The following is a 26,216-nucleotide window of genomic DNA, read 5'->3' as shown; positions in this document are numbered from 1 at the left end:
TTTCATTACAAGTTCTGCTTTTCTCGAAGCCAACACCCTAATTCAACGGAATTTCGAGTTGAAGAGCGGTTCAGACCTGGCCAAGCCACTGACTCGTGTTATGTCGTTGAACCGCGATGAAACGACTCTTTTAGCTCCTCGAGGGAGATTTGAGCGATGTTTTCCAGAGGGAATACTCACCTGCTGTTTTAATAACGTAGGAGTGCTCTTCCTTAAAGGTCCAGTGTCTTCTTCCTTCCAGAGTGCAACTCTATATTTAGCACAACGGACAGCACGTCTTCACTCTACGACGGACAGCGTGGTTTGCAGAAAATTTCACAAGTCCTGATGAATATGGATGAACAACTGCAGCTAATAATCGGCCGCTACGTCACAGATTTTGCGTGAAGTTTTGTTTTCACGCTTAGCCAGCTTATCAAGAATCAAGCTAAATGAAAGGCACTGTGAGTGAGGACTGAATTCGCATGTTACAAGAGGAAAAAATTCTCTGCAACTATCAGGAGACCAAGAAATTACTCTGACACTGGAAAAGGACTGGATAAAAAAAAAACTGTAAACGTCCAAAACACTGAGCTCTGTTAAAATAAAAGTTTGGTTGTAAGCAATTAATTCAGCTTTGATTACTTGGTATTACATTCAACTAGGCTTACTGAGTTATAGGGATGAAACATTTGGAGAATACACAGAAAGTGTCGGCACACTTGACATACTCATAACTTTATTTAACAGGAATGGAAACAGAGGTATACAGAATTATTATATTCTAAAATTATACGAATATCTAGATGGAAAGAATAGAAGTAAAACCAATTCATAGGAAAATGGAAACCAGTGTGACAGAGGAAAAAGTCTGATAAAAATTTGCTTCTAGGAAACAGAATATCATACAATAAACGTGTATGTACGTTTATTTCAATGTCGCGAATTGATGGAATCGAATGTGAAGGGTTAGCCAAATCTGCCAAAGTCTATCACTTTATATTTTTATTTTTTGAACGATTTGTAAGTTAGTTGCGTATTATATTTTCTTTATTCTTGGTGTTTTACTTGGCAAATAAATCGAGATTTATCCTTGTCCAATTGTAAACAAAGCGGTTAATAACTTGTAATAGTGGCAAGGTTGCGCCAGCTGTTATCGAAAAAGCCTTCTTTAGTAGCTTTTACAAAGCTAAAAAGGAAAAGCTTCAGTTTCCTCTCAAGACTAAGACAAGGAAAGCTACCCTGTTACCTCTTTATACCCTAACATCAGTGTGCATATTTTCTATACTATTTTATATAATAAGCTCAGTTATGCACGCGTTTTGATTGGTTCTCACTTATGATCTATTAGAGGACAGACGTATAGATGACGTCATTAAAACTTTTTTTAATTCTTTATTATATAAAAAAAAAAGATTCCAAGTTGCCGTGCGTCTGTTCAGTAATAGATCACAGAGGACGTCAAAATGTGGTGAGAACATCAGTGTCACACTCGGCTGCGCCTTGTGTGCCACTTTTTTGTTCTTACCACATTTTGACGTCATCTGTGATCTATTACTGAACAGACGCACGGCAACTTGGAATCTATTGGTTAATTCTTAAAGTGCTGACGAGGACAATTTGTTTAACAAGCCATAGCTTCTTTAGTTGATGATCATTTTCTATTTTCTCATTACCTTAATGTACGATTCAGAGATTATATTGTAGGGAGAAGTTAGACACTGGTCACTCTCAGGGGTTAAAAAGGTTAAAGCAAAAGAAGGCTGATTTCTTTCTTATCACAGCTAAGTATATCCTGTATGAAACGAAAACTTATCCCTAGAAAGAAAAGAAGGAAAGCCTGTGGAAAAAAGCCATCTCAAGAGTTTCGTCTTCGCGTCCTGTAGAGGCCAGAGATAATACTGATATTGAAAAAACTGGTCACAAATACGCATCCGTCATCAGATCAACGCTGGCTTTCTTACGGGCGACTTAAGCGTCTTATTAAAATTGATGGTTATGAAATGAATAAACCCCTCTCTGGCTTACTGTTATGTCGGTTAATAATTTCCTTGGCTGAGAGATTGTGCTCAAAATTTCACTCTTTCTCTCGAGGCCTCGCTTCTCGGCCGAATGTTCATTTTCAGACAATCTCTCAGCCGTGGTCCTTATCAGGCGACATTCCAGCCGCCCGAAGGGGTTTATTCAACAATTATTTCATGAGTGCGCGTGGATATGAGATGGTAAAAAGCCAGTGAGGCGTTTAGCGCTGAGTTAGCTTTAACCAATCTCGTATCAATCCAGCGCGAATAAAATAATTGTTTTGATGAATGTCATTAAATCCATTTGGAGCCTTTTTTCAGTTCAGTAACAGTTGGCGCAGCGCATTTCCATGTAAGGTGACTTGAATATGAGCTCATAACTGGAGTTGAGTGAACCAATCAGAACACCAGATATGCAATATTTGGAGTTGAAAATTTAATAACTACTTGGTATCGAAAGGTTCCTACTTGGGATGATGGAGTACAAACCTGGGACATAATCCCATGATTTATATGACGTGGTCATTCCTACGCTGACTTGAAAACATCACCCGCGAACGAACGATAAAAAATCTAAGTGAGTTAGATTAAGATTATAGACTGTCTCGAAAAGTACTGATGTACCCAACACGCTGGATAAATAGGTAACTCTGATTATCAATCATAGTAATGCTGGCGATCGGGATCGACCAATAGCTGATGAGTTAAACTGTCTGAATTTACAAGTGTGATTTTTCCAGTATATTGAAGCTTACGATAGAAAAAAAACTATTAGAGAGACCTGTTCTACCCTCTCTGTGTTGGAGGTGGACGAGATCTGAAAAATTTAAAGGTTATTGATGCAAACTGGACTAGTAATATAATGATTTTGTGTATTTCACTCCATAGGTCTTCATCCATTGGTTGCCAACGTCTGAGAATCCTCTGTAAACATGTTGTAAGTATTACTCTAGGTTTAACAATTACAGTATCATCATTAGATGAAGGTACTGAAGGGATAATTGATGTTATGACTCAAACATTTTAACCAGGGCCGCTAGTAGTAAGAAATAAAAATAATTGGATAATGTCTATTCTCTAATTAGCCCCCCCCCCCCCCTTTGAATGATCCCCGCCTCTCTCTGATGAGCCTACCCCTTCTGATGAGACCCTTCTCTTTGGAAAGCCTTTCTCTGGTCAAATAAAGGCTCCCTATCTGATAAGCCCCTCTCTCTCTTTGAAGCTCCCATTTTTGAACAGGTCTAGAAAGTCAAGTTTTCAATGAAGCCCCTCTTTAACAAATCCCACCCTCTCTAAGAAGCCCCCCTCTCTCTGTTCAGCCCTCCTCTCTAGTAAGCCCCTGGTCCACAGCTACAAGTCTCCATAAGCTCCCTAATAGTTTACCACACGTTAATGGGTATTGTTCAGAGCCATCTGCAGATACTCTGCTGATATCCAGCTGATTATCGAACAACACTCACCAGGCCATCAACCAATGTCTTGAAGCCACTGAAAATGATAGACATCTCAACAGAGTAATTGACTGACTCTCATATATTGGTCAAGTGTGGGTTGACCATCAGCTAATTTTTCCTTAAAAATATACCTTAGACTGTTTTCTGAGGGACTTACTCCCCCTTCCCAATCCTATTACCTTGTATGCTGACGTGGATAGGATAATGAGATATAGATTGTGATCATTGTCTGTGTTTGAACTATTTATAGACATTGAAATGACCAACCTTATTCCAAATAATTTTTCCTTTCAGAGGATGAAATCTACCAGTGCAGAAATGGTAATTACTGATTAAGTAACTGATATTTCTCTATTTATCTTTTATTTATTGAATCCTGTTTTCAAGAAACAAACCTTGAGGCCCTTTGTAGTGTCCTCTCTTAAAACTTTATGATGCCTATTATTAAATTATAAAGACTCTGGCATCAGTGCAACAATAAACTTCTACACCATACCTTAATTTAACTGCCTCCTTTAAATATTATTTTTTGATTTTAGTCTTTTTGTAGACGAGAAGTAATTCTCTACAATCTACTACACATTTCTTATGATCAGAGCCTTAAAAATTTTCCATTAAATCAAACAAAATCCCTTACTTGATACAATAACTTCCCATCACTTCTCTGCTTGGAAAAATAATTATTCCTTTTGGTCTCTCCCTGGAGTGAAAAGTTTGATGTTTCACTCTTACTAAAAAAAAAAATAATAATAATCTGCAACATCCCTATTATTATGTAATATATTTTCCTAGGGCATATCAATTACTAGGGTATATGAACTAAAAGGTAAGTTTCCTTTTTTGTATTGAACTTTTCATGGAATGTTAGCATACTCTTTCTCAGTTAGACATTGATATTCTCCAAGCCAAATGTAATGCGTGATTTCCTGTCTGCTGAAATCTTCCAGGAAGCAGAGGTATTACTTGAAGTAAAAAATAAAGTTGGTGTCATCACTCTAAATCGTCCAAAGGCACTGAATGCTTTGAATCTGAATATGATCAGGGACATCTACCCAGTGTTAAAGGTAAAAGTTCACTTAACCCTTTAACTCCCAAGATCTGATTGTTAATTCTCCCCTCTAGTTACTACACATTTCCTTGTAAATTAGTTACAAGAATTTGGTTTTAGATCAAGATGACAACTTCTACCTGATAGGACTAAAATTAGGATAATTGAAAATGAAATTTATAATTTTGTTTTCATAAAGGAGTCTGTAAAATGCATATACGCAGATGCATCTCTACTTCCATAATTTGGGTGTACATTTAACACATTCTCAGGGAAGTGGAGGTGGCTGGTGATGAGTATTTACTGAGTTGCAAGGTATCTAAGTAAATATCCACTGCTAGCCTCGGACACTGAAGTGAATAATTGTCTTAGTTTGCACTAAAACAATGAGATAATATAGCCAGAAAAAGATGCTTAAACTCATATATTCCTGCAACAATTACAATGTTTTGGGCACAAATCCATAGTGAGTTGCATGGAGGTAAATAGCAAAGGATATTTGGAGTTTGAGTTGCCAATCAGAGCACATCTCAACAATATTCACTATTTTAGTATATGTAAAGAAAGTTAATGAAATATGTTCTTTCAAATATAAAAAGGTATTTTTTAAAGAAAGGCTTAATAAATTATTTTTTTCAGGAATGGGAGGCTGACCCAGCAGTAAGTTTAGTCTTAATTAAAGGAGCAGGAGATCGTGCCTTCTGTGCAGGTGGTGATGTCAGAGGTGAGTTTGAATTGAGTGTGCCAACAACATGGAATCATATCTACATCTCTGGTTATGATTATTCTGGAAACATTTCAACCTTTTACTGGTGTGAATATTGGTGGCAAGAACACCACCAAAATCAAAAGCACAGCTGTAGTTGATATACATTTTTAAATAACTTGTTTTTTAAAATTCATGAAACTTAAAGCCGTCAAAATCATGCTCCAACAGGGTAACTGATATTTAGAAATCTTACATCACAAATAAGAACTTAATCTGAAAGCAACTGCAACTACTTCCTATGTCAATTCAAATTATGGAACTAAAAGAAGAGCCATTCAATTTATTTCCTTGGCGAGAAAATCTAACATTTACCTTTGCAATCAATATGTGAATAGCTTGTGATGTCCTTCATTCTGCCTCTAGAAGTCAAAGTCCATCATTTGACTTTTGAATGTCCAGCTATTGACTTATTATAAATGTTTATACTTGACCCTTTACACCATAACATCAGTACATATATTCTTCATACGGTTTTCTATTAATTTCTAAGATGCTGGAAAGGAGAATTAGTTAACCAATTAAGAGTGTCTTTAGTTGGTGATCATTTCCTTTATTCTTGTGACCTTTATGTGTGATTCAGGGGTCATACTGTAAGGAGAATTTAGATGCTAGTCACCTGTAGGTTAGAGTTAATTAATGATTATGGTAACCGTAAATGAAATTAGATATTAACTTAACACTTTTTAAATTCACAGCTGTAGCTGAAGCTGGGAAAAAGGGGGATGATCTTACCAAGCTGTTCTTTAAAGAGGAATACATGTTAAATTATGCAATTGGTGAGTTAATTTGTATTTCTCCCCCAAAAAATGATTTGCCAGTTTGAAATTTTTTTCAGAAAGTTTTCTCTTTCAAGTACAATTGTAGGTGTACCTTTGAGGAACTAAAAGTTTCATTCACTTTAATTTGTTATTTTAGAATTCCAAAAAGAATTCTTTTGAAGTTGAAGGATATAATGTGTATGAAAGATTAAGTGAATGATATGCAAGACTGAACATTTAAACTGCAGTGGAGAAACTGTTACCTTGTGTCAGTTTTACATGTATGATACAAGATGCAGGAAACAGATTTGATGCACACTTAGGGTCTCTATGCATTGTATTTACTTTTGATTAGTGTTAGGGGCTGCTGCATTTAATTCTATGTTAAATCAACTTTCAGGAACACTAAAAACTCCTTATGTGGCATTCATCAATGGAATAACAATGGGAGGGGTGAGTATATATTAAATACGTGTCAACTGAAATGCATGGCTTCAGTTTTGTTGTCCAGTTCTTCTTCAGTGGATGATTTGATGGTTGTGTTAATGTTTGTTGTTAGGGTGTTGGTTTATCTGTCCATGGCCACTTCCGAGTTGCTACAGAATGCACAGTGTTTGCTATGCCAGAAACTGCAATAGGTATGGCCAAAATAGACATTTTGCTTCAAAGTTATTGTATGGATTATAGAGCTCTCAAGTTGATTTACTGCCAAAGGGTGAGATTTTTGACTGCATAGCTGTCACCTGTGATGCTGCAGGCATCACTCTCCTGCAGGTGGTAGGGGGAATGGGATGCTACCTTGTAAAATTGTGAAAAATGAGCATGTGTTTAGAGGTGCATGTTACTGTTGGAATAAGAACTTTCACTGATAAAAAATATTCAAAGAAGTATTTTTTCTGTCAAATAATTCTAACTGACAGAGGGGTGGTTGATTATAAGTTCTATTTTTGTATTCAACAAATCATTATTTTTGAAGGTCTTTTTCCTGATGTTGGAGGTGGTTACATGTTACCTAGAATGAAAGGAAAGTTAGGACTTTACCTTGCGTTAACAGGTGAGAAGAACTGAATATTTGTTGGAGTATTTCTTTTAATATTCAATATTTAATCTCTCATTCAGTTTTTCTTTCTCATTTTCATTTTCATTGTATCATTATGTGGTAGTTATACAATCCCTTCCATAACCCAACCCACCCTGCCCTGCCAATTATAGCTTTGTATGTGTGCTCCCAGAGACTTCTAACTTAACATGTCACTCTTAAGGTCATAGATTAAAAGGTTATGACATCAAACATGCTGGAGTAGCTACACACTTTGTTACAAGTGAGAAGGTAAGAACTGAAATTTCACCATAGCAAGCTACCTCCTCTCACATTTAATTAATGCAGACTATGCATGAGTTATGAAAAAAAATTTAAGGCAAATTTCTTAAGGATAGAAAGGTAGACGGCTTATGGTAGATTATTACCACAGGCTTTCTTGCCTAACATCCTCTATTCTATGGCAGCCAGTTCAGTTGGTCCTTAATACGGTTTTAAAATTACTGACGTGCATTTTAGGTAAAGCAATGTGATTATGGGAATTGGGTTTTTATCATAATAATCATTTTGTAATTTGATATTTGAATGAGATTCAATCTAATGTTATTTTTATTTACAGTTAACAGACCTTGAGTCAGCATTACTCAACCTTCCTGATCCACAGATGAATACAGTGCAAAATGTTTTGGATAATTATGATGAGATGGTAAAAAAATTGTTTTTGTTGTTTTAGTTGTTTTTAAATATTTATCTCTGAGAGTTACAGTCGTTAAGTTTGTCAAACCCAAAGACAAAATATTAAAGGGCAAAATTAACTTTTTAACAGTGCTCTGATGAAGAACAGAAGGAGTTTGTGCTAGAGAAACACATACATCAAATTAACAGGTGAGTTAAATATTTGGGGATTGCAGTCATTGATTAACCCTTCAACTCCCAAGATCTCATTAGTAATTCTCCTTACTGTCTGTCAAATGATTCTCATTATGTTAGTTTGGAGAATTTGGTATTGGATCAATTTAGTAGTCCCATACTTTTCTTTATTCTCATCACTTGTCTGCATGATATTGTATAGATGTAGTAAGGAGAAATTCTGTCTTGGTTACTCATGAGAGTTAAAGGATTGAATAAATTATGCTCTGTCTTTGAATGTTGGTGCAGTTAGGGAATTATTGTACACAATTTTATTGTGGTTACAATTAAGTAGAAAATTAACTTTGTAATTTGAGCATTCTAAAAAATTATATTTTTTTATTGGAAATTATATTTTCTTACCTGGAACCTCTTTCCAATATGGGTGCACACATAAAACCAGCAGTTTATTATCATGTTTTTTGTTGGTTTTCTTCTTATGAACTTTCTATTATTAAATGTACTCAACTTTATTGATCACAAGAGCCGCCTCAAAAACATCCTGGCTGCTCTAGCCTCTAGGCTTTAACAGTGATTAAACCTGTTAATTTTTCCTGTAAATTATGAATAATTTACTTGTTTCATTGTAATACGATTTTCAGCTGTGAGCATTTAAGATTTGGCGTTGTTTTTGTTGTTGTTGTGAAATGCCCCAGGCCAGCTCTTATTTTTAAACATATTTAAGAGTGTTGTGTCTTTGCTATGGAACATTTTAAGAGAGATTAGCTTTGTGTGTGTGGTATATGTGTGTGTGTACATTCACTTACATCCATTTCATTATATACACTCAGAGGCTCTTTGAGAACCATTTAGAACATTACTAAGCATTTTTCCTAATAAAAAAATCTGTTGAACAGCTGCTTTGACAAACCAACTATAGAGGAAATTTTACAGGCATTAAGGGATGATGGATCAGATTGGGCCATGAAACAAGTTGAGGTATAACTGCTGTCTTTAACCTTAAACCCTTTGGCCCCTGAAAGTGACTAGCATCTCATTTCTCCTTACAATATCACCCCTGAGTTACACTCTAAGGTCACACTTGAATAAAGGAAATGATCACCAACTAAAGAAGCTCTTGATTTTTAAACAAATTCTCCTTGTCAGCACCTTAGAAAATGTATAGAAAACAGTATGGGGAATATAGATACTGATGTTAGGGTGTCACGGCTTAATTGAGTTTATATTGATGATCAGAAATACTGACCAACATTGGGTAACTAATTATTCAGTCATGTTGTCTTAACAAGTTTCATGTTCATTTGTGGCTAATATCTGGCCCATAAAACCATCTGCTATGAAATAATTTCATCATATTTCATATGTCATCATATTTATCATACTGGTCCCAGTTGTTCGAAGGTTGGATAACATTATTCACAGGATAAAACTCTATATGGTGGTTAACACTATACATTTTGCTATCACTTATCTGCCGGAAAGCAATTTATGCATTGGATAGGGTTATCTGACCTTTGAACAACTGGGCCCTGATGAATAGATTTAAGGGTTTTTTTAAATTCATAGATTTGATTGAATTTTTTAAAATTCATGTTCTGTATCAAATTATTTGTGGAACTGAGTATAATTCTTAAGTTAAAGGGAGGAATATTTATGGGACATAAATTTATTCAACAAGCTATGTATTTCTGTCTATGAATATCAATTCTAATCAAAATTCATGTTATTTTGTCTTACAGACTCTACATAAAATGGTAAGTGCAGATTCAAGACATGGTTTTATCTAACACAGCTAATAAATTTTTACATGTAAGGAATGTGGCTTTGAAGTAATTTCTTGTTGATGTGTCTGTTTTCACCTCTGTCTGAAAGGTTTGATCACAAATCAATTTTTAGCCTCTCTAAGCCAATCTCAAAGAGCAAAACTAACAGAATAGGATACCATATTTCCATGTTTAAGCACCTACACTCATATTTGCACCCCCCTTCCAAATGGGCACATAACCTTTTGGGTCATAATGTCAAACAAGCAGTCCTCTTGAATAAGTGCCCCCCTCCTCCCTCCCCTGGGCTGAGGGCCACAAGGAAGACCTGTGTCTATTTCCATTTTATATGTAACTTTTGAATAATAACTGGAGAATAGTTTCATTTCTATTCCAGTTATTTCTATTTCCATGTCCTTGCAGAGTTCCTTTATGAGCGTTGTTTGTTCTCTCACGTAGTATTTTTGAATTACTATATATGCACCTTGCACTTATTCAAGGAAATATAGTATGTTGAAATATGGAGGAAGCACTCTGCATTTTACAATGAACACCTAGTGAATGCAAATAATTATTGTAATTCCATGATTGTTTCTTAGTCCCCAACCTCCTTGAAGATAACCCTTAGACAGTTACAAGAAGGACAAAATTTAAGTCTTAGTGACTGTTTGAAAATGGAATACAGGTTAACCCAGAGGTGTATGGTGAGTGGAATATAATAATAAATTTGATAAAATATGCTATCATCCTTTAATCAGCATCATAATTGGGTGAACTCATGCACTATACTAAGATGCCATAAATCTGAAAATTTGGGGGAGTTTTGGTGGACAAGTGCTAGAACATCAAAGGAAATTCAGTATTGGTTGAGTTTATAACTCTTGTTTGACCCTTTTTTAATATCAGTTGTGATTTTTTTCCCTTTGTTGAGAAACATTGTCCATTACTGGGTGATGTGATTCTAAATTACAAAAATAGCAAATTGGTATAACGGAGACAGTCTTGCATCATGATTGTGATCAAGCTAGCCTACTTAGTACCAGTAATTTAACATCAGCAGACTTTTCCTGCTGGTTAAGTTCCCTATGGCTAGTAAAAGTATAGTGATGTCGCAATTAGTTTTTAGGTATTTCAGTTATTATTTAGTAATTTAGATCAGTTGCTTTATTGCTCAGCTTGCTAGTACATATACATAAACTGCATTTGAATTTGAAGAAGCTATTTTTTCCCCTCCCAGCAACTTGTTTTGCTGGTCTTAGTACCTGTCCAGGTTTTCTTCCATACAGCCTTTTGATCTTTTTGTTAAATATTTTGTTTGCGTATTATTGTATTATTAGCATATATATATATATATATATATAAATATAAATATATAAATATATAAATATATACATATAAATGTGGGGGTAGAGTCTACTTTGGCATAAAGTGCTCAATGCTGTGGTAGCAGAGCTGAGTATATATAAGTGAAAGAATCAAAGAGTACGCATCGACTCTGTTACTCTGAGTTTTGCGCCTAAGCGCTCATTAGATAGAACTTTTCTATATATATATATATATATATATAGAAGAATCCAGTTCCTTGCTTTCTTCATTATATTTTACAATTTCCCTGATTAGGTACAGTGTTCATGCATGCATGTATTCCACCCTTGTAGCAGATTGTGAACTTGTTCAGTTTGCAATTTTTCCACATCATGAAATTGCCTTTGCATGTCTAGTACATTAATCAATGTTTTCTTATGACTCTCCGCTCTGCAAATTATCCACAGAAGAAATGTAACTGTATCACTCATCAGCCATGTTTTTTCAGAATTAATTTAAACATTTTCATTTGCAGGAGGACAATGATTTTTATGAAGGAATAAGAGCTGGTAAGAAGTGTTTTACATTTTTTTGATCCTAGTAACTGAAGTGAATTTACTTTTCCACATTCTGGTGAATTATACCAAATGACCTACCAAGTTCATCATATTGCTCATTTTGTGAAAAAAAAAGTTAAATATAAGTTATATTCTAAGGATTTGATTGCACTTCCATTGAATCTTGCCTTTTTCTTTTAGTTTTAGTGGACAAAGATAATAACCCCAAGTGGAAGCCTGGAAGTTTGGCTGATGTGTCAAACAACAAGGTGAACAGCTACTTTAAAACACTGGGAGACAGAGAACTTGTTCTTTGATGTTTCATGGTAACCATCAGTTCTATAGGGGAAAGAGACTCTAGGACAGAATGATGACTACATGAACTACTCTGGTGGATGAAAGAATGACAACAGCCTCTACTTCTGCAATAAACTGCATACCGTGTCATATTATGGATTGCTCCGTCCTCTTGAATTGTCTAACAAACTCATCCTGTCAACTGAATGATTTAGGCATAAAACACATGCACATGGTTAATCTAGGTCAAAGAACTTGTGTAAAATTCGTTTTGATCCACTTAGGAAAAGAAGTTGGTTGATGGTTGTGGAAGGATTAGTTTTCAAATTTTAATTAATACTTGGGCTTGATGAGAGGGTGATGTGAATGAGAAGACTGCATGTGGCAATTATTTTTATCACCAAAAACATTAAAACTGCTGATGACTCTGTATTTTATGGTTTTGATATATAAAGTCTGCACTATGAAGAAATTTTGTTTATATAGCCTAAAACTGGGTGGCTAGAAGTGTATGAATTGACACAAAATTTCAATTTACTTTCTCTTGTTCCTTAATCCTTTAGCTAGGAGGATCTGAACATGAGTTCTCCTAACTGGTGACCATAGTCTTTCTTACTGTCTGTTTGTGAGAATTTTCTGTTGTATCAAGATAACAGGGTTTAACTATAAACTTAAGGCAGAGGAAAAGGAGAAGATGGAGCTCTGGAACTGCACACATATATTTATTTATAAATGCACTTTGGATTTATCAGTAACCTACAAAGACCTCCATTTCTGCATTCTATCACATAGTGCAGTCCACTCATGGTCTGCTGTTTGGTAAAACTGACTACATGTAAATAGGCAAAACAGACCCTCAAGACTGTCACATCATGTTAACCCTTAACTCCCATGAGTGACCATGACAGAATTTTTCCTTACAATACCAATACAATATCAACCAGATAAGTGATGAGAATAAAGAAAAATATCAATTTGGGGATAATTAGTTGATCCAATACTAAATACTCTGAATTAACATTATAAGAATTGTATGGTTGACAGTAAGGAGAATTACAAATTTGACCTGGGAGTTGAAGGGTTAACAACACCAAACCAGTTACCCTTAACATATCACATACTTGACAACAAAATTCAACTTTGATGTTTACATGCAAGAGAAATAACAAGAGTCTTACTCAAACAAGTCAATATGCTATAATTTAGCTGCTTCATATCTCTCAGCAACATTAGCCCAGTTGATAACACTGTAAATGGCTTTTACATAGTCAGGGCGCACATTCTTGTACTGCAGATAATATGCGTGCTCCCACACATCAATTCCAAGAAGTGGCACCAATCCTAACAAACAAAGAAATAAGGACTTTTAAATGAATGAGAGAAGGTTTTATCTCACTACCAGGTTCATCCTTCTCCCAGTTTCATCCAGCATATCAAAAACTAGAAACACACTTCTAAACTGTCTTGAAATTTTACTTTCCTTACTTAGTTGGTGTCTTTCACAATTATCTTTTTTGTCACATTGAACAATAATGCTGGGGTCTAACCATTATAATTTTACTAGCTATTACCTGTAGTTGCCTGAAGAGGGTCTTGGTTAGCACATGTGGTGATCACCAGGCCCTTGTCAGCCTTGCTATAACCCTGAAAAACAAATGGAAAGTGAGATAACCTGCTCCCTTTGACACAAATGTGTGAGACCCTTGCAGTAAAACTGATTTTTCCTTCACCCTGACCTACGACATTGTATTTGTAGCTGCAAACCTTTTAAAATTCCCTTGATTGCCACTGATGGCATGTGAGACTCGGATCTAAAAAAGATGTTAGATACCCATCTATGCCTCTTACAATAATCTTTGTTCTCTCTATTTGTTCATTTAAGGGTTTTTGCTGTGGTTGTTTCAAATGACCTGTGCTGCACTAATGAATTCACTAATTCAACAATTTTAAATTAAATCTACAGTTTTAAAATCAGTCCTGCATTCTAAATTCAGATGAGAGTTCATCAACTTACCAGCCAACCCCATCCTGAGCCCTGCACGGCCACAGTTGCTGCACTGAACCTCTCTTTAAAGTTTTCAAATGAACCAAAGTCTTCCTTGATTGCTTCCATTAAGGCTCCTAAATAACAAGATTTTAAATTTAATTCAGCTATTTTCCCAGAAGAGATCGGAGAGGGAAGTAAGTCTGCTTAAACAATGAAACAAACTGAAAAAGTGGATCTGGCCTTCTTGGCTGTAAGAAAAATGAACCCTTTACACCCTAACATCAGTATGCATATTCTCCATACTGTCCTCTATACATTTCCTAAGGTGCTGATAAGGAAAATTTGTTTAATAATCAAGAGCTTCTTTTGTTAGTGATTGTTTCCTTAATACTCATGGCCTTAATGTGTGATTTGGGGTGGATGTTTTAAGGAGAAAATAGATGCTAGTCGTTCTCGGGCATCAAATGGTTAAAACTTCTCTAACATTACCCAAATCCTATCCCAAAACCCACAATCACAATAGAGCAGCTGGGAGAGCACCGGTGAAATAGGGGCACAAAGTACCTGTTGGTTCACCTCCACCATTAGGTGAGAGATTTGTCCAAAATATTGAGTGATTAATATGTCCTCCTCCATTGAATTTCAAGGCTGGCTGGAGTGATATCATAGCACTGGTATCACCTGCCGAACAAAAACCTCATCAAGATGGATTCTATACTAAACTGCTTAAAAGTTGTTGACTTATTTCATATGTGAAGGATTTTCCACTGAAAGCTGAGATCACAGACTGTGGTCCTGAAGAAGGAGGGTCATATCATTAATTCAAAATACAGCCTTCTTTTGTTGTGATGTACCATGACCTGACCTACCCCACCCTTCCAGGTACCTTACTACCCCACTGGATTGTCATATTAACCTCCTTAAGTATGGTAACCAATTTGAAAAGGAGAATTGATTTCACATTTTTCTCATTTTTTTTAATCTAACAGCATTTGAAAGTTGTTGGAATAATGTCACTGGAGGTGTTTTTCAACAGAGATTTAATTTGGGGCGGGGTATAGATACCACCCTCTCCAGTGGCTGTATCCATTCCACCATGCATACTTGCCATTCAAATATTGTGAGGTTCTTGCCACCACATTAAATCGTTTTTATCTAATGAGAAATCTGAGACAAAAAATAGGAGGAGGTATTTACAGTAAAAGGTGGTCACTCTTGAGGTTTAAAGAGTTAATATCGCAAAAATGAAAACAAAATCTCCTCCAAGTTGTTTTGACTTCAAGAAATATCTGATCGACATAAAACAAGCAAAGAAAACCTGCAGTAATGTAAGGTAAGAGGTCTTTTCCACCAGTGAGACTATGAAAATATTTGGCAAGATTTCCATACAGTCCCATGCCTCGTTTATTACGCATGCAGTTTTTTGAGTAAAGGAATCAAAGGCAAAAGCAATCGATCGCCTTGGGGACTAAAGCTTTGTTTTTGGAAGAGTATGAGGTTATACGGAAATATTGTCCAAATATTGTCTTCTCTAACCTTTGGCTTGAGCCTCAGCAAACTTTTCTTCAGCTACATTCAAGTTGTTCACATAAGTTGCATGATGCTTTTGGTGATGAAGTTGCATAATTTCTGCGCTGATTGTAGGCTGTAAAGCATCGTAATCGTACGGCAAATCGGGAAGAGTGTGTTTGGCTCTAGATGACCCTACAATCACGACAGGAAATAACTTCTTTAAGGAACAAAAGCCCCTGGAACTTCGTGAAATCATCTTCAGAACATGAACGCATTTGATGGAGGTGCTCTGAGACGTGGAGTAGGAAGGAAAACTAGGTTCGAGGGTTACCTGCTGAAGAAGTGTTGGGGTCCGGTGGGGAGGGTACAAGTGCATCTTTCTCGCTCTCTGAACCCTATCGGGCATGTCAGCAGCAAAATAATGGAAATATTGATACATTATAAATTATTTTGAACTTATGCTTACGAAAAAAGTGAAACGCTGAAGAAGGTTATTGTTTCAGAACCATAAAGGAATTGTGTTGCCACATACTCGACCCCACCCTAGTAAATTAACCCCTTTTTAATCCAGTTTCCAGTTTTCTCTCTGATTGCGAAATTCCAACATGGAGGGTTCTGCAGGGCTATCCCCAGCACAAGTGGAGGAGGTACAAATATTTGTCCATTAGTTTGGTTAGCCTTAGATCACAGAGATTGATAAGCATCTTGATTTCTTTTAGTACAAGAAAAATGGCTTTCTGGTCATTGAAAACTTTTTCTCACTCGAAGAAGTGGAGGAAATGAGAAATGCCATGTACGATATCGTGGAAAAAATGAATTTGGAAGATCATCCGAAAAGCATCTTTACCACTGGAGAGGACCAGGCGAAGGTAAGAACTTGAAGAAAAGCCAATTTTTTGCCTCGATTTTCTTGGCTTTGCTGTAAGCCCTGTAAATCGAGGATCGGCGATGATGACATCCGTTCCTTCCAAGATGATTTCTGGCAGCTATACGGATGCTGGTAGTGGCAATCCAGAAATAATACCACCACAAGTTGCCGTGGATAGCCTGGCTTGTCTTAACTTTTGGTCATTGTTGTGCATGTGTTACCTCTGTCAGATTTTTATTTAGTACGATCAAGCAGTGGGTCACGCTTTAGTCCCTTACTCTGTAACCACCCGTGTGCTCCAAATTTTCTTCCGGGAGTTCTAAATGTTTAGAAATGAACTCATCGATAACATATATATCATCACTTTTGCGTTGCCCATTACTTACCAGGTATATCCCAGTTTATTTTGGAGAATTTTGGAGATAAAGAACACCATATGACATTTTGTTTGTTCACTGACATAGATTTGCTGTATCCCTATAACCCCTGCACTTCCAAGAGTGACCAACAAGTAATTTCTCCCTACTATACCAATACATTATCAAGCAGTTAAGCAATGAGAAGAAAGAAAAAGTAACATCATGTAAGAAACATCATACGATATGATTCCAAATTCTCAGAGTGTAAACTAAGGGAAATTCATGGCAGACATGAGAGAGAATTGATATCTGGATCTTTAACATGACATGTACCTTCTCCATACAATTTCAATCCATTATTTAAAAAACTGGTAACAAGAATGGATGTAAGACCAAATTCTCTCAACTAATTTATAAGGAAATGTTTAGCAGCCAGAAGAGAGAATTGCTGATTTCATCTTAGGAGATTGAGTGAATAGTTTTCCAACAATTTTGACACCATTATCTGAAGCTTTAGGTGTGGTTAGCTGTATTGGCAAACCAGCATTTGTGAAATTCCATCAGTGAATCACTATCTACCAATTCACAGCCTTTCAAACTTATTTTCCAAGGCTTTAATAGGCTCTACTGACAATTGCAACTGAAACTACGAATTAAAAATTTTGTGCTCTTTGTCATTTTTTTTAAAATTAGTTTAGAGATGACTACTTTATGACAAGTGGAGACAAAATCAGATTTTTCTTTGAAGAAGGAGCTTTCAATGACAAAGGTGAGATTCGATATCCTGTAATGACAAAATGTAACAGATTTCTCTAACTTAAGCAAATTTGTACCACAGTATTGTTACTTGCACAACTGTATTTCATGTGATAAATTTGTTTCTTATTTAGGTGAACTCATCAAGGACAAGCAAAAAGCCATAAACAAAGTTGGTCATGGTAAGATTTTTATGGAGGACTTCTCTTGGAAGTTAGCAATCTAGGTATAAATCCCAAACAGAAAAAGGTTTATGAAACAATTTTATAGCATGAACTACACACTGGTGAGCCTAGTAAATGGTCTAGCTTGTGAACTAGTTATCTGTAGCTCAGTTGATGTGGCATAAATATTAAAACTAATAATGAAAATTAATAGATAAGTTATAAGTGGTGGTATTTCCACAAGATAGCTCTGTGTCCAATGATCCCAGTTAGAATCGGAAGTTGAATTGTTTACCTCTACAGTGGGAGGGGAAGTAAAGAACACAGAGAAAAATCTGTTGGAGAAAGGATTTTTTCATGGGGAAAGAATAAGAAACAGCACCATGTTTATGATTTGAAAAAATGAAGGATATAGCAGTGGGAGGCAACTTCTTTCACTGGCTGCACCATCTTTGCTTCTCATGTGATTGTGAAAGTGTTAATGGGTTAAACTGATGTTTCGTGGGTTAGCCTTTCCTCATAGTGAAAGGCTAACAAAATGTAAGCTTTAGAAACTCTTTACAGTGGCTAATTAACATTACCAACACAGTTGATAAAATCAAATTATCCTTAGAACAGTTTGTCTCCTTATTCATCATTTTGTACTTTTAGAGATCTGTTCATCATTCTTGAAATATCATTTACTTGTTTTTTAATGAATAGATATTTGATACTTTGTGTTTATTTATCTTCTCAGCCCTTCATGTGTGGAATCCTGTCTTTAAAAAAATGACATTCAACAAGCGAATTGAGGTACATGTAATTTAAAGATTTAAATGTTAAGTATAATGCATGTATATTGAATTTCTTCCTCTAGTAACAACTTTGCAGTCAATATTGTTATCAACCAAACCTTTTTTCCTTATTACAGGCTGTTGCCAAATCAGCAGGATTCAAACACCCTGTTGTCCCACAAAGCATGTACATTTTTAAAGTGAGTTGGTTCTTTAGACTAAATTCAACTTTAATAATGTAAGCAGTGAGAAAAAAATTCTTAGTGTGGTTTACCCATATAGTGGATCATCTCCTGATAAATAGCGTTTATATGTGTGTAACATTTCAGTGCTGTTGGAGATGATGTAATCATATGATAAGTGCATAAGTACACATGCATTTTTGATTGGTTGTTACCTATGATCTCAATCTGTAAACGGAGGACAGACACATGGATGACATGTTGCCATGGGTCTGTACAGTAATGGATCATAGAATACTCCAAAATGTGGTCAAAACATAATTCAGTGTACACTCAGCTGGCCTCATGTGCCCCATTTTTGTTCTTACCACATTTTGATGTCATCTGTGATCTATTAAAGAGCAGATACATGGCATGTATTTGTTAAATAGTAAATAATTTTAATCCAGGTCAGAAATTTTGATCTTGTAGTTTAGTGATCTTGTTAAGTATTATCCCTTTACACCCTAACATCAGTATGCATATTCTCCATAATGCTCTTTATACATTTCCAAATAGGCTGTCAAAGAGAATTTGTTTCACAATCAAGAGCTGCTTTAGTTGGTGATCATCTCCTCTATTCTCATCACATTCATGTTTGACTCAGGGGTGATATTGTAAGGAGAAATTAGATGCTAGTCAGTCTCATGCACTCAAGGGTTAAGAGAAGGTTCCAGAAGGTTAGCATTCCATAGGTGTCTTTCTCATGGAATGTTCATTTTCTTTTTTTATTATTTTTCTAACTCATCAGCAACCAGGAATTGGTGGTGAAGGTAAGAGATTAAATATAATAGTAAATAACTTGTAGTTTTTAGGATAAAATCTAAGAAATGAGAGTGGAAAAGAAATTGTATTTTGTAGAGAAGATCCCCAAAGGAGCTCCAAAGGGTAGGGTAGGGAATTTGAACCAGAACTGTCAAGTCTTTCCAGTGGAATGGGAATGTTTTATCTTCTAAAATGGAGGTGCATGGTTAAAGGTAAAAAGTTTCATTTACAAGAAAGTCACAGTCACTAATCTTGTTTTTTAACAGATAAATTGAAAATCAAATTAGGAACTTGGGTGGGACATTTGAACACATTTTTGTGCCCAGTGGTGGGGAAGAATTTTAACAAACTGTATATACAGATGCCAGGGAGGTTGCTGGGGGGATGTTGAAGCTTCAAATTGATCTATATATAAGAACAAGAGCCAACAAAAACTCAACCCACATGTGATGCAGGATGGGAGTTAAAGCCATTTGGCCACACTGGTGGGTTTATGTTTACCATTGCAACATTCCAGCTCTGTATGGAAGCCAAGTTATATGTTCACAGAATAAGGGGTTTTATTTACTTTTGCACCTGTAGTCAACCCACATCGAGACTCCACCTTCCTGTACACAGAGCCACCCAGTGCTATGGGAATCTGGATTCCACTTGAAGATTGCACCATGGAGAATGGCTGTCTGCAGTTTGTTCCTCAGTCACAAAATGGTCAGATATATTGTAAACCTCAATTTTGTCTCCTTAGAGGATGCACATTATAAAACTTGTATCAAATAGACCTCTTAATGAGCAGACACCCTCTACCTATCAGACCAACCCAAGTCATAAATTAACCTTCCTTAGTTACTATAAATTAATATATACCTGCCATTAGAACACAACTCTTTTAATCCTTTACACTCTAACATCAGTATGCATATTCTCTATACTATTCTCCATACATTTCTCAAGGTGCAGACAAGGAGAATTTGTTTAACAATCAAGAGTTTCTTTAGTCGGTGATCATTTCTTTCATTCCTGTGATCCTAACCCTTTAACTCCCAGAAGTGATTAACATGTAATTTCTCCCTGTAATATTCACACATTATTCAGCAATCTGGTTGTGAGAATCCTCAAACTTATCAAGTTGAAGTTGTTGTTTTGATCTAATATCAAATTCTCATAACCAGTTTACATGGAAATGTGAAGCAGCTAGAGGGAAGAATTAACATCAAAATCTAATGTTTGATTCAGTGGTTGTATTGTAAGGAAAACTTAGATGCTAGTCAATCTTAGAGGTTAAAGGTTTAACCCTTTACTCCCCAATATTAGGATGCATTTTCTAGAGCTATTCTATATACTGTTCTGTGCAGTCTTGCGAGGGTCTTCTTAATTTGCAAGTTTTGCAATTGTAAATGATTTTTATTTGTCAATGAAGTCAAAATTTGTAGCACTAGGGTCTAGATAGAATACATTATTCTTACTAGTAATTTTTTTTATCCTTTGGGGGTTAAAGAGCTTGGCTAGTAAATCTTTTGATACCAAATTTGAGTTTAGGTGCCTCAGTGCTTTCAATACTTGAGTGTTTCAAGGTCTTGAAATAAGTTTTTAGTATCGTCCAGATTCTTGACAGCCTGAAATGGACTGTTATTCAACTCTTCCCAATAAGTATAATGTGGATTGTAATGTTTCTGAGTGCTTCCCTGATCTACTTTATAGAAGGAATAAAGCTCCGTTATATACGCAATCCTGAGGCAGGGACCCCAACCATCTTAAAGGGACCTAAAGAAGAACCTAGAGATGACAATGACTACATTCCTCAGTTGACCAAAAAAGGTGATTTGATCACTTTTACTTTTAATTGTATTTATGTTTTTTTAATGAATGGTGGCCTGAAAGTACTCAGCTGCCTCCGAAACTCCCTTCATCTTTCATACTTACAAGATCTTAGGGGCTGGTTCTGGTAATGGAGGACTACAAATTTCTTTTTAGATATCCCTGAGAATTTGGTATTTCATCTGAAGGATTTAGCCTAGGTGGTTGAATCATTTAATCTGTAATTCTTACTACTTGTCTACTTCATGGTGCATTCAAATTATTGTTGTACTGATCATTCCTGGAGATTAATTTACCCTTTTTATACCAACATCAGTATGTATATTCTCCAAACTGTTCTCCATAAATTTCCCAAGGTGCTTATAAGGAGAACTTGTGTTAAAAATCAAGAGCTTCTTTGGTTGGTGATAATTTCCTTTATCCCTGTGGTGTTAATGTGTGATTCATGATCAGGGGTGGTATTTAAGGAGAAATTAGATGTTAGTCACTCTTAGGGCATACACTGGCCAGTTCAAAGGGTAAAAGAGTCTCCATTTAATCCTAGATTTTAAAATAGATTTGCAATTCTTATAGGCCTCACATACAAAATAGGATAATTCTGAGGTACCATGTATTTGGTTAAGAACAGAGCACAGTAGATGAAAGAATGTTGTTAATAAGAACAGCACTAACATACGTATGTCATTTTTCCCCTTTATTTTCCTTTGACCTTTTACATCATGACATCAATATGTATTTTCTCCATACTGCCCCTATACATTTCCTACCATTCTGACAAGGAGAATTTGTTTGACAATCACAAGCTTCTTCTGCTGGCATTCATTTTGCCACATGACCTTAATGTCTGATTCAGCAATGATGCTGCGTGGAGCAATTAAATCCCTGTCACTCTCAGGGTTAAAGGGTTAACGCATTTTGAAATTATTCTGGGAACAAGCATATGAGTCTATTTTCTTTTTCACTAATAACTTAATTCCTTAACAAGAAGCTTTTACCTCTAATAGTATTTTACATGGAAATGCTGAATATTGACATTCCCATCCAGGTTGTTTGGTACTAATTCATGGAGCTGTTCTGCACAGAAGTTTTGCTAATAAGTCTGAGAAGTCACGGCATGCTTACACCTTTCATATTGTGGAACAAGAAAACACAGAATACAGCAAAGAGAATTGGTAAGGTGTAATGCAGATTGAAGTTAGATTCAATGTGCTAATATCAAAGGCCTGAGCTGCGACAAGCCAAAATATCACAAAGAACCAATAAGAACTTGATGTAAACACTAGCTGAAGAATTTGCTGGTGATTTTATGGATGTATTTGTTTTGATTGCTTTCACTTGGATTAAGAATGGTTGAGTGATGTGGTTCACTTTGAATGTGGTTTTTAAAGGAGTGGGGAGGGGGGGAGGGGTGGCAGGGTGGCTGTGGGTTGTCAAGTCAACTTAGTCTGTAGACAAAAGGAAAACTATCTGGAAATATAGCTTGAATACTCTTCGAAAACTCGGTTGCATTATTCAAAGTTAAAGGCAACTTTCTACCTCACCCACATTCTTCATTATATCATAAATTTGTCAGTTAGGTTTTGCCACACATAATATCCTGGCTTATATTTACCACCCCCCTTCCCCTGTTCAAAGGACAACTACTTGCCATGGCTAATTCATACTACAAATTAGTATTCCCATCCCTTCCTACACAGTTATAAAATTTATTTCTTGAAGAACAAAAGTAGGCTTGTGAAAGTTATTTTCTCTTGTCTTTAGGTTGCAGCCCACACCAGAGGTACCATTTCCCTCTCTTTATACTGAGTAGATGGTGATTACGAACATTTTGAACCAGAAGAGTCAAGCTGATTCAATACTCCAGTCACATTTTAATCTTACCTTAATTTATGAAGAAACATCCATTAAATTAAATGTATAAACATCCATTATCACAACAGAAATGAAAAAGTCTGTGTTCTCTAAGGAATTGTGTTCTGTTTCTTTTCCCTATGTCTGAAGTTCATTTCATTACAAAATTATGGCACACAAGGGAAGTTTGTTTTGAGTGTGCTTTGAAATATTCCTTTTGGGACATACTCAAAAAAAAAACTTTTGCAAAGTGCAAGAAACTTTGGAAAAATTCTGATATTAGATTTGGAAAACACTGTCTGGTCTTTTTATCAAGGATATCATTACGGTTAGCAGTTATTTGGTTTTAGTACAAAAGATCACATTAAGACGCAAGCAGTTTAAGCACAGCTCTTTAATTTGTCATTTTACAAAATTTTAAATCATTTAGCTAAATACAATTACCGTGTATTAATTATTTTTAGCCAATGTATCATGTCAAATGATATTTTTCACAGCATAAAGCAAAATTATTTATAATCATATTGAATTCAATGCTTACATAGCAAGATTAGAAATAATCAATTGTGATCAAAATATATATGAAGACCTCTCAGTCCACTCAGCAGTATATATTCCTATATAATAAAAGTTTCAATGAAGTCTAAAAACACTGGCTAGATATAGAAGCTCTTACTAACTCAAGACTTCAAACACTCCAATTTTTTTCTAACTTCTACAAATTTTAAACTGTTGACAATTATGGTTTGCGGGTCGACACATCAAACTGACTTTAAATGAGCATTTTCCTCTTTTTATCTATCACCTGAACAGGCCATACTGATTAACTTGCCCAATTTAATCCTTAATACAATGACCTATGATGAAAAAGCTGTTTTTGTTCAGAAATGCTTCACATTAGCAAGTTACATATTAAATATAAGTTTACTCTAACAATGTTCTATAAAAGAAAATATCCCAATGATGTGCGTGGCATGTTCAGTTACATGCCTGTCAGTTATGGAAATTAAACCTTAACCCTTTGAGTCACAAGATCTGCTTGTTAACTCCCCCCTCTTACTGCTACACATTTCCTCATAAATCAGTACAGAGAATTTGATGTTAGATAACTAGAAGATAACTTCTATATTATGAGTTTGAGTATTCTCATTACTAGTTTATTGGATAATGTATGGATATTATAAGGAGAAGTTACATGTTAATCAGCTCTAGGAGGTAGAGAGTTAACAGTGACTTACTGAGGGATGTGAAAATTACTTTGTTTACTCCTTGTTTTTGTAACTGAACTTAATATGTAGTGGTGCAAAACAATACCAAAATTAAAATCATGTAAACTGTCAAAAGTTTTTAGCAAGTATTTATAAATATTTTTAAAACTTTGATAAAAACAATGTATCCACAAAATGAATAAAATGCTGTTTATCTGGCTAATCAAGATCATATCTCTCAAATTTAACATATTATTTTAAGAGTTTCAAAGTTGCTTTCTAATGCTAGAATACTGCAGTTTAACTGAAGTAATGTGAGGAGAAAGGAAAGAACAGTTTATTTTACCCAGAGATAAAAGTTTTGCTCAAACCAGCACCACAAGTTGCAAATGGTCTCTAGATGTGGTGTGAAAACTGTTACAAAAAGATCAATGTAAATCAAAGTCACAGGTGTTTATTTCACCATTATGACTAATGAAACATTATTAATCTCAATAAATCTTAATACACAAAACACAAAGATAACCAAAGGCTCCTTGTATAGCAGGACACCTCCCGTGCTAAGTAGATACGAACTTGTAGGTATTTACATACAGTCACTCCCCGTGTCCCAAGGAGGAGCTGGAATGGTCTTGTTGATCAGGATAGCCTAAGCCTAATGGCAGATCCATAAACCACTAACAGACAGGGGAGGTCAGAGCAGTTTGTTGTAAGCTGTTGGTAGCTAGATTAACCTTCTACAATATATAACTTTGGAGTCGGTACATATTTTTTGATTAATAAATATTTAATGTACAGGTTGTTTTCAGCAAATGTAATTTGAAATGTTTAAAATAAGTATAAAGATCATGCAATAATTTTCATAAAAATAATTATTTTCTGGTAAGTCAATAAGCTTTGTTATACAGTAAGTTTGCACATTTCAGATATAAATACACCAGGGTAAATTCTCTATTATGTATATCAAGATAGATTTAAAGTGAAGATTCAAAATTCATCAACACAACTTCTACCTATGGAACTGGCAGCCCAAAATACAAGCTACAGAGGAGCTTCCTGTCCTACTTAAACAAGCTAACCTTTTCATCCTCATGTCTTAAAAAATTTCTTTCTCTGCTCTTTCTTCCTTTTACTTCCCTTTAATTTTAGCACAGATAATTCACTACCATATCAACCAACACTCTAGTAGATATTCTTCTTTCTTTTCAAAACCTTACTGTGCAAAAATGGATTGAAGTGGTGAACAAAAGTGTTTTCAGTGACTGAAAGAGTGAAACAGGTAAGCTTGGTTCTCAGGGTCTCACCACAAGAGTATGAGTTTTGTTCTGCATAATAATGAATACAATTGTGTACAAACTACTATTTGTCAAGCTTAAAATATAATTTTGTGTTAAGGAAGATTTTAAGTTTAAGCTGTTCTCACTTCCACTGACCAGTGAAAACTGGCTTGTTTGTTTCTTAAGCAGCAAGTGCAAAGCTGGCATGCCACTGGCCCTTCTGTTATAAACCTTACTCATAGAAATGACTTGCACTTTGAAACATTTTAACTGTTCTATTCAAGTTTAATCAACAGAAAATTCTCTGTGTGAAATTGAATCTAATAGGGAATATTAAGAAATCACTCTTATTGTGTTTAAAGTACAAAACTGAAAATAACATCATTTTTGTGCAGGAAAAGAGGTTGTTAGCCAAGTTATAATAATTGACAGAGAGAGCATTATAAAAGCCAGGACACACTACACAACAAGGCACTACAGTTTGTCATGGGAACAAGTCAATCTTTACTCAAGGAAGTGAATTTCAATGCTTCATTAAGAAAATATAAATTCAGTCTGAACAAGTGGGATGATCAAGATTTTGAGTTACATCAAACAGCCTCATCAGTTCTTCAGAGAGACCTGTCACTGAATCGTTCCTTGATCATATGTTAGCATAAGTTTTGTGATATTTTCTGGAGTTGGTCTTTGTCTACAGTATAAAATATAATGTTTAAAACAAATTTGTAGAAGAGACAAAGTTGTTGCAATAGTGTTCCACTTCCTGTGAGAAAATTCAAAACATCTATTGTCCATCCCTT

At 35.4% G+C, this 26,216-nt stretch overlaps 3 protein-coding genes across 3 annotated transcripts; 2 read left to right on the top strand and 1 right to left on the bottom strand.

The window, feature by feature from the left end:
* Positions 1–2,520: 2,520 nt before the first annotated feature.
* On the top strand, positions 2,521–12,280 carry LOC131788403 (3-hydroxyisobutyryl-CoA hydrolase, mitochondrial-like). The gene is made up of 17 exons (XM_059105486.2): positions 2,521–2,644; positions 2,889–2,937; positions 3,749–3,775; positions 4,402–4,518; positions 5,142–5,226; positions 5,967–6,047; positions 6,430–6,482; positions 6,589–6,667; positions 7,006–7,083; positions 7,292–7,359; positions 7,688–7,774; positions 7,895–7,953; positions 8,835–8,916; positions 9,678–9,692; positions 10,301–10,405; positions 11,542–11,575; positions 11,765–12,280. Exons 1-17 carry the CDS (start codon positions 2,619–2,621, stop codon positions 11,878–11,880), a joined length of 1,161 nt encoding a protein of 386 aa, XP_058961469.2. The 5' UTR covers positions 2,521–2,618; the 3' UTR covers positions 11,881–12,280.
* Positions 12,281–12,561: 281 nt separating this feature from the next.
* LOC131788404 (superoxide dismutase [Mn], mitochondrial) lies at positions 12,562–15,671 on the bottom strand. Its single transcript, XM_059105487.2, has 5 exons — positions 15,384–15,671; positions 14,412–14,528; positions 13,875–13,981; positions 13,432–13,504; positions 12,562–13,201 (listed from the first exon to the last, which is right to left on the bottom strand). The coding sequence occupies exons 1-5, from the start codon at positions 15,613–15,615 to the stop codon at positions 13,056–13,058; spliced, it is 675 nt and encodes a 224-aa protein (XP_058961470.1). The 5' UTR covers positions 15,616–15,671; the 3' UTR covers positions 12,562–13,055.
* Positions 15,672–15,962: 291 nt separating this feature from the next.
* On the top strand, positions 15,963–24,878 carry LOC131788415 (phytanoyl-CoA dioxygenase domain-containing protein 1). The gene is made up of 11 exons (XM_059105500.2): positions 15,963–16,006; positions 16,079–16,228; positions 17,280–17,355; positions 17,477–17,524; positions 18,243–18,298; positions 18,417–18,479; positions 19,252–19,273; positions 19,848–19,973; positions 20,964–21,080; positions 22,126–22,252; positions 22,842–24,878. The coding sequence occupies exons 1-11, from the start codon at positions 15,965–15,967 to the stop codon at positions 22,888–22,890; spliced, it is 876 nt and encodes a 291-aa protein (XP_058961483.2). The 5' UTR covers positions 15,963–15,964; the 3' UTR covers positions 22,891–24,878.
* Positions 24,879–26,216: the final 1,338 nt, after the last annotated feature.

The sequence above is a fragment of the Pocillopora verrucosa genome, chromosome 10, assembly GCF_036669915.1.
Source record: "Pocillopora verrucosa isolate sample1 chromosome 10, ASM3666991v2, whole genome shotgun sequence".
NCBI classification, from domain to species: domain Eukaryota; kingdom Metazoa; phylum Cnidaria; class Anthozoa; order Scleractinia; family Pocilloporidae; genus Pocillopora; species Pocillopora verrucosa.
The sequence above is the reverse complement of the archived record's forward strand: the minus strand, read 5'-3'. Positions and strand labels throughout refer to the sequence as shown.

Bases quoted from the DNA above. Each gene is read 5' to 3' on its own strand.
- LOC131788415 (XM_059105500.2), top strand. From the start codon at position 15,965: ATGGAGGGTTCTGCAGGGCTATCCCCAGCACAAGTGGAGGAG. The intron at 16,229-17,279 runs GTAAGAACTTGA...TTTTAAAATTAG, and splicing joins CTGGAGAGGACCAGGCGAAG to TTTAGAGATGACTACTTTAT. The intron at 18,299-18,416 runs GTACATGTAATT...TCCTTATTACAG, and splicing joins CATTCAACAAGCGAATTGAG to GCTGTTGCCAAATCAGCAGG.
- LOC131788404 (XM_059105487.2), bottom strand. From the start codon at position 15,615: ATGATTTCACGAAGTTCCAGGGGCTTTTGTTCCTTAAAGAAGTTATTT. The intron at 13,982-14,411 runs GTACTTTGTGCC...CTTGTTATTTAG, and splicing joins TGGTGGAGGTGAACCAACAG to GAGCCTTAATGGAAGCAATC. The intron at 13,505-13,874 runs GTAAGTTGATGA...TTTGTTTTTCAG, and splicing joins GCTCAGGATGGGGTTGGCTG to GGTTATAGCAAGGCTGACAA.
- LOC131788403 (XM_059105486.2), top strand. From the start codon at position 2,619: ATGTACCCAACACGCTGGATAAATAG. The intron at 2,938-3,748 runs GTAAGTATTACT...TTTTCCTTTCAG, and splicing joins GAATCCTCTGTAAACATGTT to AGGATGAAATCTACCAGTGC. The intron at 7,775-7,894 runs GTAAAAAAATTG...ACTTTTTAACAG, and splicing joins TGGATAATTATGATGAGATG to TGCTCTGATGAAGAACAGAA.